Source organism: Phyllopteryx taeniolatus, chromosome 3 (genome assembly GCF_024500385.1).
Source record: "Phyllopteryx taeniolatus isolate TA_2022b chromosome 3, UOR_Ptae_1.2, whole genome shotgun sequence".
In the NCBI taxonomy this organism is placed as follows: Eukaryota; Metazoa; Chordata; class Actinopteri; order Syngnathiformes; family Syngnathidae; genus Phyllopteryx; species Phyllopteryx taeniolatus.
Window position 1 is genome coordinate 7,281,981 of NC_084504.1, and position 15,462 is coordinate 7,297,442.

At 39.1% G+C, this 15,462-nt stretch overlaps 1 protein-coding gene across 4 annotated transcripts in view; it reads right to left on the reverse strand.

Annotated features, from left to right (window-relative positions):
* Positions 1 to 249: 249 nt before the first annotated feature.
* zmat4a (zinc finger, matrin-type 4a) overlaps positions 250 to 15,462 on the reverse strand; it is a 99,169-nt gene continuing 83,956 nt past the window's right edge. For all 4 annotated transcript variants that reach the window (XR_009787612.1, XR_009787613.1, XM_061766742.1 and 1 more), the window contains one exon: positions 250 to 3,611. Coding sequence is in view for 2 of the 4 variants with exons in the window: in XM_061766742.1 (XP_061622726.1) it covers positions 3,587 to 3,611 (25 nt within the window). In the remaining 2 variants the exon portion in view is untranslated. The remainder of the gene's footprint in view (positions 3,612 to 15,462) is intronic.

The window sequence follows — 15,462 nt, forward strand, 5'->3', positions numbered from 1 at the left end:
CCATTGCAAGGGTTTTCCTATGGACATGTTTTTTTTCTCTCCTTAAACTGAAAAGAGTAAGATTTTCTTTTAACACATGGGTCAGGAAAATGTGTTTTTCTTTGGGAAAATATTTATGTGGACATGGCTTGAATTATTCATATTTGTATATTTGAATTCAAGAAGTGAATGCTCGCACAGTTATGAAAACAATTTTTTTTGCTGCTCAGAATTCATGTAGCCTTGACAATACAAAGGGCCTGGAGTCTGTAGAGTTGCACGTGTCTTTTATTTTGTATTTCTCTGACATAATGAAGCACGTTACCCATAGCACAGGGGGGCTAGCGGGATGTGGACGGTGAGTGATGATTGAATAATACCTAATAATCAAAAGCAGTTCTTCCTCTGAATGAGCAAAGTAAATCACACATTTCGTTTTTCCAAATAGCAATAACTTAAATCACACATGCACTTTTTATTTGCAATATGAAAACAGTTCTATAGTTTAGCTCGTATTGCCGACAAGAGCATCTAATTGGTGACTGGTTTAGCCATCATTAGACTTTTTTTCTTTACCCCTGCTTTACAAATTCAGCTTTAAATGATTTCAGCTGCCAGTACATGTGATCTTGCAAAATAAAATGCTTAAACAGATGAGTAAAAGATACATTTTTACCCCACACACCTCTGCAGTTCATACTGCACCTTGAATGACAGTTAAAGAAATGCCTTATATTGTAAAATAAATTCCAAAGTGACAACATATTGAATCAAATTATTGACATTAATGACTTGTATAGGACAAATGCTACATAAGCTCTCATCTTCTCTTATTGGTCAGTTGTTGCATGTCCTCAATGGGTGTGTCCCCCGTCCACAAATAAGAACACGATTTTGACTTTGTAACGTTAGTTGTCGTCAGATATCTAGACTGTCTAACTATTGTTCTGCTGTGGTTCACACCCCTATTCCCCGTGTCCGTTCTGTCCCTCGGTCTGTCCCCTAAAACCCTTTTCTGTCTGGCTGGCTGCATTGTCAATAAACATCAGAATAATAAAAAAAAACAAAAAACAAAAATGATACTTCAAACTCCCTTGTTGCACAGGAAAGCTGTTCAAGCACAAAAGACATACAGATCCAGCATACTGCTTGGCCATGCAGCTGAACAGGACAGGTTAAAAAAAACACACACATACACACACACACACACACACACACATACAGACTGTATGTGTACATACCAGTATAGCATATACCACATTACTCTGGAAAACGCTCCACAATATCAATACTTTTTTTATGCGTTTATAGTTACCCTAATTTGTCATTTATAATGCTCATTTATTTCCCCCCCAATTTTTCAAAAGTCAACAGAGTGCAATATACATGCTATAAGGAAAATGAAAAAAATTATTTCACATTGTTTACATTTTTAGCGGTACCGAGAGATTGTGAGAAATTTTTACTTTCGTTCCAATATAAGGCCTCTTCCCAGACATGTTATTGATATAAAAATCCATAACATCCAAAATATTCGGGATTTCATTGTGATGTTTTTAGAGTTTGAAGTGGGCATAGGTAGAGATATCCCCATCCATTTTGGTGATGAATGGTGGCAGTTTCGTGACATTAAGGTACCTTCAGCAGTTACTGTAGTGAGCGCATATGAAGGGGAAATCGTTTAATGTCCATAATACAAACCAGAAAAAATATGACAGATTTTGTTCTGATATTTTCAGTTGGGGAAGGGGGCATAATTAGAGATGTCCAAATACACTTTGGTTGCAGTTCTGTAATGTTAAGCAAGGGTAAGCTTTTTTACATTACACATGGCCTGTCCCGGCACGGGATAAAAAAAACAACAACAACAACAACAACAGAATTACTTTAGCGGATGCACACAAAGCAGAATATTTCTTTGAAAAACCTAGTAAAATATGAATAATACTTGATGTTTTGAGCATATGGAAAGCAGCGAATCGATGTTGCGCATTATACATATTTAGAAGGGTTTTCCTGATTTATGGGGTCAATTTTGGGGGTGCACACTATACTCGAGAGTGTGTTATGCGCCAGAAATTACGGTAGTTGGTTGATCCACTAAACACTTTTATCAGCACATGCTACAAGTCTCTTTAGTGGAATGAGAGGTTTTAAAATCTAACCACTTCACTTCAGCAGCTACTTTGAGTACATTACATCTCCCTGAGATGAATACAACACTTAACTGAAGTCGTCTTCACCAGAGGAATCATTACAAAGCCCAGATCCTTTAACAACATATACAAAGTAGTGTATAAAAAAATCCTAGTTTCACAGGAAAAAAAAGATCGAAATAAATGAGGGAATTTTGTTTCCTGCTAAAATTTTAGTAAAACAAATAAGTTGTGAACCGCAGTTCATACCATCTGTCCATCCATTTTTAAAATCTTTTTATTTTTTACTGATTATCTCTCACGATCCCAGCTGACTTTGGGCGAAAGGCATGGTTAAAGTACTTTCTCCCTGGACCGCATGTCGCTAGCCAATCGCAGGGCACATGAAGACAAACAAGCATTCACACTCATATTTAGACTTAAGGAAAATGTTGTCTTCAATTAACCTAAGAAGCAGCTTTTGGAATGTGGGACTAAGCCAGAGTATGTAAAAAAAAATAAACAAAAAAACATACACACACATAAACACAAGTACGGGGAGAAAGTGTGAACTCCTTTCCACGTCACTTTTAGAATGCAAGATAAATTAAAGTAGTGCACTTTCAAGATAAGACAAAATAATTGCTGGTATAAACATAACCATTTCAGACACAGTAACAATGTCTAGTATGCCCAAATCACAGTGGAAATCTGTTTTAAAAAAATATTTAAGAGCAATAGGGTGGGATGGGTTAGGATTTAGACCCATTATACCCTAATAATATTTTTGTTGTTAAGGAATGTCACTATTTTTTTTCTCATCTTAGTAGTTTCGGCTTGAACTAGTTGCAGCTGTATCCTCAGTTCCATTTATCTCTAGACAATTTCCCTTCAGTATTTACTAACGTTGCATAAAAAGTATAGTATGCAACCACAATTTACACAATTAGTCCAAAGTTGTTATTGCTATTTAATGGAATAAACTTGAAAAATACAACTTCATAAATACAATAAGAATAATAAACATAAATAACGAAATAATAATATATATTTAATAACTAAAAACAACTGGTGGTATAGCATACCTTTGTAATGCATGTAATGTAGAAACGCTGCCATTAACCAACAGATTTTAATTGTGTTTGACTAGCAGCAGAAAATCAACAGCTTAAACAGCTGAGGTGTCATGACAACGCTCAATACAAGTGGCCAGACATGCAAAGATAATTTTTCACTGTTTTGTAAAATGTAGTCCCCCAACCTCCATCTCTGAGGTGACATAGCTAATGCAGTGCTACAGTAAGAAAGACCCTCCCAAAAATCCTTTAATTTCCAGGCCAGGCCAAACTGATGGTGAAAGACAGATGCAGGAATGAAGACAGTCTGCAGAGAGAGGCAGAAGAAAAAAGCAGGGCAAGCTGACCACAGCTTGTCTGACATCAATCCAGTGTAGTTGATTTGTCTCTTGATCACTAGTCACAGATCTGATTCTTCAGACTGTTCGAGGAATAGAGAGAAAGGAAAAGTGATATAGTCAGTGATTCAGTGATCATTATTTACTAATGATATACTCTATGTAAAAAAAATATAAAAATCAGTAAATAATATAGGATAACATATTTACATCAAATACATTTTGCTGTACATCTCATTTCAGCCACAGATGTTTACATGTATCCATACATACACAGGTACTAACGTATACTGTATCTATTAAGGTCACATTAAAAAAAAAACAACCTCAATTTCTAGCTACTGTACATACATGAAGACACAGTTGCAGCCTGTCAAAAAAAATGCCAAAGCAACAGTTGGTGCTAGAGAGGTCTGAGGAAAGTGATTTCTAGAAAAGATGGATCGAGGCAAAGAGGAATTTTCTCATGCACAAATAGTACACTTGAAAATAAAGTTAACAAAGCAGTAGGGCAGGTAACACCAGATTATTTTGATTTGTGTGCTTTACGTACAATATACTACACATCTTTCGTTTTGGGTGTACGGACAACAGTGTGCTCCTAATGATGCGCCGCCAGCTGTGTGTTATCTCCTGAGTTCCAAACCTATAACACTGTTTAATATATATTTAAATAGGGGCGCTTGTGTCGTGTCCAAACCATTAAAAAAAAAAATTATTTGCAAAGTTCATGAAAAGTGCAGGCTGTGTTTTTATATTAATATGGCCCTAATGACAGTGATCATGCATTAAAATTAAAATAATACATTACAGTTACAGTATACTGTACTTTCTGTTACAAAGCACTTGCACTGAAAATTATTCAACCCGCCATTGCAAAATACATCAACAAACTTTAATAGCTCAACACAATTAATATTAAATGCTTACATATAATTTTTTTTGCAAGTGGCCACTGATTGACTATTTGTAGATTGTGCAGATACAGTAATTTAATAATCATAAGTGCAACTCTATATGCAAGGGCAATAAAGGCAATAACACCTGAATAAATCTGTTCTCTTTTTTCTTTTACAATGATTGACAAATATAAACAGAATGCAATTCGACCTCAGGAAAAAAAATATGAGATGGATTTCTCACATTTTATTGGTTGCTAGGATATTCCTATGAATAGTTTTCAAGGAGCATTCAGGATTTACTTTAAAGGACCTCTCCAATGCTGTGAACATTAGCACTTATTCCATAGTTCTGGACTTAAAAAGAATATCTGCAGAAAAGAAAATCCCCCCAAAATAGACTCAGTAGTAATTTTAGGCTTGTTTTCTGATTTGTCAGATTTTCATCCGGATTTTGACCCGCCCACATTTTGGTCACATCAGCCTGTGACGCCTGACACTTTAAGTGCAGAAGGCGAGGACATTTTCTCATTGAACTACTAACTGTTCTTTGCTGTAATTGTCGCTTTTATTGAAAGTTTGGATGTTTTTTTTCTTTTTTTTTTTTTTAATAATCAGTACCTGCTTGCTGATTGATTTTCACCGATACGCAAGGTTTTTGTCAGCTCAGTGTTGTATTGATTGCATCACTAATTAATGTCTCTTCGATGTTTGAAAAGAGTCCCATTGGATGACTTGACACAGGCACTTGCTTTTAAAGGCTTTCTGTTGGGTGGTGGTTTCGTGTGACTTCGGCGGACTTAGATGTGCATGGCTGGCTGGCGCCATGTTCGTACCATTTTAATCATCCATCCATCCATCCATTTTCTGAGCCGCTTCTCCTCACTCGGGTCGCGGGCGTGCTGGAGCCTATCCCAGCTGTCATCGGGCAGGAGGCGGGGTACACCCTGAACTGGTTGCCAGCCAATCGCAGGGCACATAGAAACAAACAACCATTTGCACTCACAGTCATGCCTACGGGCAATTTAGAGTCTCCAATTAATGCATGTTTTTGGGATGTGGGAGGAAACCGGAGTGCCCGGAGAAAACCCACGCAGGCACGGGGAGAACATGCAAACTCCACACAGGCGGGGCCGGGGATTGAACCCGGGTCCTCAGAACTGTGAGGCTGACGCTCTAACCAGTCGCCCACCCTGCCGCCCCATTTTAATCAATGACACTCTAATAAATTAGCAATTTTACATCATCTTAAATTTGCCATTGAACATAATTTTGGTGTGCTAGCTGTTGTGTTCATGTGAGAGTGTAACGGTATATGACAGGAATATAAGGTATAATACCAACTTTAACAAAGCTGTCTGGAAAGATGTCATAAAAAAATAGTAATAATTTCGTGAAAAGTTGTCATTTTGGAGGTGAGGGTATTCCGCCCGAAAGCTATGAAATATAAAATGTGAGTTAATACTGACACTTTTTAGTATAGTACTGTAACAGTACCGATGACACCGTAACTCCAAAACTCCAGACCAAGTGGCATCGCTGTCGCCGCTCCCCTGCTGAGGGAGACGACCAAGGGGATGTGAGATTTCACTTTGCACACAGACGCTCAATGAATTACAAGCCAGTAGCATCAAAACCGAGACACAGACAGCTGGTTTCGAACCTGGATGCTAAATTAATTAACTACCAGCCTGGAGAGCCACAGAGAACAACAAAGACTTCTCTTTCCTGCTGCCTGTAGAGACATTTGCCCATCCGGGCTGGGAGTTTGGACAGAGCACTAGTGACACCCACAGGTAGCGGAAAGCTACTGCAACCACGGATTAACTAATTACAATCTTCACTGGACTTGAATGTGATATCATATTTTAAGAACTTTACATGAACGCCACTAGTGAAATTTGAATGTCTGATGTCAAATCTGTTTGTCAACTGAACCGGATGAAATGTTTCACCCCACACAACACAAATGCAACATTGCAAATATTACAGTGTTCTCAACAATAACATACGCTTGAAACATTCGTTACAGGGATTAAAGAGGATGGGCGCGTGATAGTGCAAAGTTGGAAAATGGTCTCATTATCTTAAATCCAATAATTCATATTTTATTCCACTGGTTTTAAACAGCAAATTATTCTAAAATGAAATGCGATTCTGGAGGCGCGGTCTACCTTCCATTTGGTCAAAAGGGGCCAGCCTCACTCTCTGAAGCGGATACAAGGCCGAAGCTCCTTTGTCCTGCGCTCTCGCTCGCTCTCTCACTCTGTCGTTTTTCAACCTGCCGAAGATCTGGCCCACCCCGATACCCCCCACCTCTCAACATGAGGTGCGGAGGCTGGGAGACACCGAACTTCCCTGCCGCGCTGCCAAGTGTGAACCGCAGTAAGCACCTGCCAACTCCCCAAAGCTACCCTTTTTGGATGTGGGGCATTTTACGGATGAGGCTCCGTTGGGAAGTAATTGCGGTGCCAGTTTTTCCCTGACCGTGTGGCAAGCATTGCCAATGCCATCCTGCACTTGAAGTGCGTCTTTTTCTCTTTCCTTCCTTTTTATTCACACCATCCCTCGTGAGCACTCTTGCCAACCCAACCGGAAGGTCGATACGCCTGCCTGAATTGGTCAACACACGTAAGTCTACAAAAGTACAGATTAGTGCATATTTGGGTTTAAATTAACGAGAACAGGAAGCCCCAACGATATGCATTTGTCACGACCCGCTCATTCCACCCTCACATCACAAGTCAGTGTCCTTTGACAATGTTCGTCTGTCCTTTGCATTGTTTCCCTTTGGAGATTCCCCATGTTAGATCTCATTAAATTTTCTATAAAAATTCACTACCTGCAACAGTTGTGTGTGTTTGGGTTCAGGAAAAAAACCTCTGGCCCTCTAGAACTCTTATCTAATTCATGTAGCAACCTTCAAATTATGAGACTGAAACAAAAAGGTCACTTTCCCTAAAGTTGATAGATATAAAAAGTGAGGTGGTGCCCCTTTACGAGACATATTAGTATGATTTTAACGATTAAACTTAAAATTACGCTAAACCGCTAAACCGCTTCCGGCTTATTTTTTTCTCCTAAATTAATTACATTTTTATTTAACCCTCCTAAAGTCTCCACGGTGGAAACACAGCTGATAAATATACTATGGTGAACCAAATTGAAATTGTAATGTTGGTAAATGTTTCATTTTGTTGAGCAAAAAAATACAGTACATAAAATCAACTTGTTGGTGAAATAGGGATCATTTAGACCCCATAGGTCCTTTAAATGGAGGCATTTCATTTTTATGACATATCTGATGTAGTCTAGGGTCAGGGAAACACATTATTTTTTTACCCAGAGGCACAGAGTTTTATTCTTACAGCATTCATTTGGCATACAGTACCTTCTTTATACTATAATACATATATTACAGGGACCTCAATTAAAAGTTGAAGAGGTCCACTTGAGGAGAATTTCTTCAAACAGCAACATGGATTATAATTCATTTAACTATTTTGTCACCAAATAAAATAGCAAAATATCTAATTCTGTAGTATTGCATCAATATTTCTTTGTCAATTTTCACAATGAGCTGTAAGGATTAAAAACTTTAAAAATAGTGTGATTTTGAAAAAGGCATACGCAAGTTTCTAAAAATGGAGAAATATGCAAATTAGAGTCAACATTGAAGAAACTGTCATGATTCACTCAGGGTTGTGTTTTGTAATTTGGCTTTTTCTTTGTTTCTCTTGGGCAGTGCAGGACTGAGGTGAGCAAGGAGGCATGTGCCGGTAGCTATTATAATCAGCTCCCCTCCGTAAACTTTGCTGTCACACCAGGAAGGTGTCATATCGTTCCTTTGTCTTCGCCGTGTGCTGAGCTGCATTCTGTCTCGCTTTTATTTTGGATTCTGCTCTTAGTTGGATGTTTTATTTTGCGCCCTTTGTTTCTCCCAGTAAGTTCTGGCGTTTTCCTGGTATTCCTCCTTGCTCTGTTGCTTTGCCACTGTTTTAACTTTGTTGTTTATTATTTCCATCTACTTGTTAGTCGTACTTTGTTTATTAGTCTTCATTTGTATTTTGTATACTACTTTTGCATTTTCCTAGCACTTTATTTGTATTATTTGTATTTTTTGTTGTGCAATATTACTAGTTTTCCTACTCATTAACAGCGCTTTTAAAAAAAATTATTTTCCTTAGTTTACACTTAATTAGAATAAAGACTTTGAATTACTCCTCCAATGCTGTGCCTGGCCAGTCATACGTCATTACAGGTTTGAGTATGAGGAGTCCTAGAATTTGCATACGTATTGACAAAGACCGTATTAAGAAGCTAAACAAAATATTAATAGCCAAAAGCAGCGGTTTTCAATTGTTGTCACACTGGGACCTGATTTTCCTGTTTTTGCAAAGTCACAGGTTGCGATCCACTTGGATAGAAATAAAGAAAAAGAAAGATTTTGTTTGTTTAAAAATAGCCTGTGAAAACATATGAACAGTTCACTATATTTTAAAATGCCGTTTCATGAGTTTTCTTTACCGCCAAAGGTATATTGCTTGGCATATGACTGGTCTGCCAGCCAAAGGCTGAGCTGCATTGTATTTGTTTACAGAGTAAACCAGTGGCTAGAGAACAAGGAAGTAACATTTCTTGTCACTTTCCTACTATGTATCATCTGGGAACCTTGTACACCTCTATACTTTATCTTAAAAATTAGAATAGGACCCACACAAAATGGGTCTGTGACCCACTTTTGGGTCTGGGTCAGGGTCTGAATGGGGCTCCAGTCATCATGCTGGAGTATTTTCTAATCAATCACTTGCTCAACCATACGACCACCTCCTCATCAAGGGGCAGAGAGAAAGGAAAGGCTAATGAGACACTGACAAGTGGACGATAGGCAATGGGGCAAGTGTTTGGAACAAAGGGAGAGACGACCAGATCAGGTGGCAGGGAGAATAGATCGATGGAAAAATAGGAAATTCAAGAGACATGCATTCACAGTTGCCGTAATGGTTCAAGCAGGTCGCTTACTGTAGTAACTCACGAGCTGCCAGTCACTTGTCATTTGGGGGAAAAAGTCCTTTGGTGCTTTTTTATCCAATTAATTCACTGCCATCCCACCTCTCACCTGTTGATTAGCTAAGATTATTATTATTATTATTCATCTTCTTCTCATTCATCTTCCGTTCCGCTTATCGTGTTTATTGATTGTTATACTGAAAGTTAAAGGAAGTGATTAATTAGACAGGAAATATAACAATATGAAGTAGTACTGCATATTACCAACAGTTCAGACAACTCACACCACCTGACTGCATCAAATACCATGCTTGTTGGTGAAATATGGATAAAAGTAAATAAATAAATACCGTGCTACCCCCCCCCCCCCCCCCCCCCCCCCCCCCAAACATACATTATATTGTGCGTCTGCGTGTGTGTGTATATATATATATATATTTTATATATAAATAAGATGTTTGAATAGAATTCCTATGGATGACAAATGCGTTACTGTAGGGTGTATGATGGCATTGTGTGACAGACGCAGACTTTGATGGGCACCGATGGCTGTCATAACGATGGACAACTGACGACGCCAGGGTCTCCTGGCCATAAGCTATAAGTCGCCTAATATCCTAAAACTGCAATCAACGTTCACTCAAATTTATGTGGACATCTCTATTTATACCCACTTACACCCCTGAAAATATCAGCATAATTGGGCCAATATTTTTGATTTTGTGTAGGCTAAGCGTTTTCCTCTCCATAGACAATAACTTGAGAAAAAGGAACATGTGTAACGTCCATAAAATTATTTTTCACTCCTGCAAGCAGCACCTCATATACCACAGTCCATAGACTGTACTTGCCAATTACCGTGCGGCTATGTGCATGTAACATATGCAGTGAACAGATTGCTAAAAACAAAAACCCCCGACTCTCTCCGTGTCGAGAACTCAACCAAACAAGCAAGTACTTGCCGCTTATCAGAAGATAACACTATTAGCTAACACTAATCCAACAAAATTCAATGCTGTTCTACTTTTGGCTTCGACATGATTGTGTTTGAGACAGAGTAGTTCGATAGTAGCGCATATACATCCAGCCTAGCTGCTGAGTTAAGGGCAGTGAATTTCACTTTCATTGTGGTGGTGGTGGTGGTCACGCAAATTCGCCGAATTGTGACAACATAGTTCAGAACAGCATTCTCACAAACACATTTTTGGAAATAGGAAGAAAACTGTTTTTTGCTATTTACTTGGTATTGTGACTTTACACTTGACGTGTGGGGATGCACCCTGTGAGCCAACTACAGTGTGTTTGTATATGAGGAATTAAAATGCCAATTTTCCCTTTTTTTTTGTGGTAATATTTCCTCTTTAAGACAAACGATATCGTAACAATGAAAAATTATTAAATAGGATTTGAAGATACAATACATGCTAGGATTTATAAATGACCACATTAGTGAGCTACGGAAGCTCTGGAACATTTGTGATGAAAAATCAGCATGTGGATTTTCTTGTGTACTGAAGCAGAACACAAATGAGTCGAAGGCAGGTAATATTGGTCCAGCACTCATCTCCTGTTTTATGACTATGATTTACAACAACACACAGTCGGCCATCATCACACCTAGGAACGATTACTTGTTCAGAAAAGGGAGACAAATTGGCAGTCACTGATTAAGTTGGACAAATGACAAAGGCGAAGCCACCACATGCTTTGCACGATGTAAGCCTTATTTCCCTGACCATCAAGTCTCAAAATAATTGCCCGGTACACTATGTACTGCTGTCCAGAGCTCTCTGTACAGGGCAGGTTATTGTATATCGGCAAGATGATTGTGAAGATTACTTTAAGGACATAAAGGCTAAGAAATGAATTATGTCATATCAAACATTTATCAATTAAAAACATGACAATGATACCCAAGAAGTGAATAAGTGGGCGACACCTTGGTCGACTGATTAGCACATCTGCCTTTGTGGAGTTTGCATGTTCTCCCCGTGGGTTTTCTTCGGGTACTCCGGTTTCCCAAAACATGCATGATAGGTGTGAATGTGAGTGTGAATGGTTGTTTGTTTATATGTGTTCTGCGATTGGCTGGAGACCAGTTCAGGGTGTACCCCGCCTCTCGCCCAGAGTCAACTGGGATAAGCTCCAGCACGCACGTGACCCTAGTGAGGATAAGCGCTATGAAGAATGGATGGATGTGAATAAGTTTAATATTGCAACCAACTTAGCATGAACAAGGAGCATGTAAATGCTACTCTGATCCTCATTTTGAGCCAGATATCCTATTGCCCTTTACTAGACAAGGAATCATATTTGTAAAATAAAGCCACATTTCCCAGCATTACAATTTCAGTTTGGTTCACCATAGTACATTTATGAGTTGTGTTTCCACCATGGGGACTGTGGGAGGGATAGCAGTGTTAGCCAGGTAGATACTGTACAATAGTGTCATAAAGCAACAGCAGTGTGTAAACTCACCAATTAATTATAGGAAGAGAAATGTGACCTGGTATAGTGATACGTACTGACTGCTTTTGTAAAAAAGCAACAAAAGCATTTCTAAATCCTTTCTGTGTCATAATCCACACTTTAGAATTTTGAAATTGCCCTGCTTGCTTCTATCAAGAAAAAGTAATGTGTCAACACAATATTCGTCAGGGTTTCGTCAGTTTACGCCGGTCCCGGCGTACAGCATTTCAAGGTTACAAATTACGCTGTACGAATACTGTATTATATCATCGTACACCACAAGAAGATATGCTCAACGACTGCCACATTAACTGTTTTTCATTTGATTGTTTTAGATTTATGGGCTGGAACTGTTAATCATACAAATATTTTCTGTAATTATGATTTTACTGCTGGGTTACTGTAGGTTAGGAACAGACTACTGAATCTGACATCTACGTACAAGTTTGAGTTAAAGGGACAGTGGGTCATCATGGTCCATATTTCACTGACAAGTTGATTTTATGTATTTTTTGTTGACAGTCATTTCTAGAAATATCACTACATTTTAGAGCAATTGGTAAATAACTAATTGCCTTTGGAATGCCGCCTTTTCATCACCAAAATCGACAGGTCTTGGTGACATCAGAGGTAGAAGTAGAGCCCAAATTCACTGCATAGCTGGTGTGGACAAAGTAATGTACTATAACTATAAAGTGGCTGTATTTAGTCATATTTAATACATTGTTGCTCTTCGGTGAAATCTCCCCACCTCCAAACTGAAAACCTTTTAGGGGGAAAAAAAAACGACTGGAGTCACTGCACAAACAAAGGAATGTACAAAGTTCCAGTATCCAGTAACTCATATTTTATATATCTGTCAGGAAGAATCCTCTCACCTCCAAATTGACAACCTTTTAGGAAATAAAAAAAAAAAACAATGACAGCTTGCTTGAGTTTCCAAACACCGCTTTGTCATATATTTTTGCACTCTTATATAAACAACAGCTACCTCACATGAACAGCTAGCACCCCAAAATTATGTTCAATTGCTAATTTAATATGCTGAAAAATGACTCGTTTATTAGGGTGTCATGATCGATTAAAATGATACGAACACGGCGGGCGAGTGCCACATCATTGCAAGCCTCATGAATCCAAGCAATCATATACATGGCTTAATGTCCCCAAACTGTCACCAAATATTACCAAAATGTACCTGGACATCTCTGCTCATGGCGGCTTTAACCTCTGAAAATATTACAACGATCAGCCCAAATATTAGGCTTTACACGATCAGGATTTGTGGGGCCGATCACCTATCAGCGAGTTTAAAAAAACGATAACCGATCACATGACGGAGGAATGTGTCTATATAAATTACCTGTGCATTTACTGTATATACTTGTGTACTTAATTGTTCAAAAAATTATATTTACAATAAAAATGTATCTTTGTCCCTCTATTTATGCCAGTGAGGCATAGTCAGAGACACAAATTAATGGTCTTCTATTAGATGGCAGGAAGTAAATACAGTAATTAATGTATCCACTTTTTGTAACATTTTTGTTTGTTGGTGTTCTGTGAGATTTTTCAATTTTAAAATATGTTCCTTGGCTCCATAAAGGTTGGAAATCACTGCTCTAGTCAGATCGTGTATTCTAATCAGTCAGGTCAAACTAACATTACAAGATGACAGAAATAATGGGTGCTAACTTACTGTAATTAACTTAATTTAGTTTTAATTAAATTACTTCTCCCACACCGAAACTTTAGGGCATGATTTGACAGAACGGCGGCATGTTTACGTACAACCGTTCGTGCTACCGCTAGCTTGCTAGGCTACATAACATTTTGTTGCCTGCTTGCGAGCCGTATCATATTAAAAGTACGTGAACATATCTCAAGCAAGCCTTAAACAAACGTCCTCTCCTCTCCTGAGCATTGGTGACCACCAACACACGTTATTCCCCATTTTGTTCTTACAAACACACTGCGTGATCCATTATTGTTGTCGTCACCATGGTAACGAACGTATCCGGTCGCGTTTGGGTTGACAAGATGAAGCCCAGTGATCGGAAAAAACGGGATGCGGTGGCATCGGAATACAAGATTTTATTGCAGTAGTCTTGTAGCCTGATCGGGCATTATGTGTTGTCTGACTCAGACGTGTTGTCTGTTCCACACCGCCGACATGTTTTTAAAAAAAAATTACTTTATTGGCCGTAGGCGGCACGGTGGACGACTGGTTAAAGCGTCAGCCTCACAGTTCTGAGGACCCGGGTTCAATCCCCGGCCCCGCCTGTGTGGAGTTTGCACGTTCTCCCCGTGCCTGCTTGGCTTTTCTCCGGGCACTCCGGTTTCCTCCCACATCCCAAAAACATGCATTAATTGGAGACTCTAAATTGCCCGTAGGTGTGAATGTGAGTGCGGATGGTTGTTTGTTTTTATGTGCCCTGCGATTGACTGGCGATGGATGGATGGATTTATTGGCCGTCAGATATTTACAGGACTACGCCAAAAGACACACGACGAGGCTAAAAATAAACTAGCTTTTTGATTCAAATATACTGTGCCCAATGGCGACGCGTTGTAAATGTCTTTTGCGGAGCCGATCATTGACGTCATTGATCGGATCGACGAATTATGACATTAAAGCCGATCAGCCGATCAGCATAAAATGCTAATTATCGGCCGATACCGATAAGGACGATAAAATCGGTTTAAAGTCGACCAAATATTATGGAGAAAGTCGGGGGTATTTGTTTTTAGCAATGTGTTCACTGCATTCGTTACATGCGCATAGCCGCACAGTAATTGACAAGTACAGTCTATGGACTATGGTATATGAGGTGTTGCTTGCAGGAGTGAAAAATAATTTATTGTCTGTCCTCATTTTAGTCCACATTCTCGGCTCTACAAGTTAAAACTGTCCGTCTGATCGCAAAGCACTAGCTCCGCCCCAGATCTTCATGGTAATGAAGGCCGGACTCGGCAGTGTATGTAGTGGGGCATACAGTCGCTACCTTGCATGTGCTCGAAACAAGCTCATTTCAGCAGGACAAAAATAGGGTGCGTAAAGTGTCCTTAAATTCTTCATCCTTGGGGTATTTCAATGAAAGCATGTCACAGACAGAAGTGAAGTCAAGACAACGGATTCAAATTGTGGAAAAAAATGCATGATGTCATCTTTAAGAACATTAATAAATGCATGTGTTCTTATCCAAATGCTAGGCAGTTATATGTGTATCATGTAAGGGGATTGTTTCATAGGTTTGGCTGAATGGAAGGCAAACATTAGGAAGGTGATGGCTATTTGCAGCAGCAGGATAGAGTGGTTGATTACTCCCGATCAGCTTGCATTGACTGCTATGCCTGAGAGGACAGGAAACAAAGGTTGCAGATACACTCAAGACCTCCCAATGACACTGAAAAGGCTGCAGTGTTATTGTCAATTACAATCAGTTAGTGGAAGAGCAAATTTCTCCACGTCATCATCAATCCATCCATCCATTTTCTGAGCTGCTTATCCTCACGAGGGTCGCGGGAGTGCTGGACCCTATCCCAGCCATCTTCG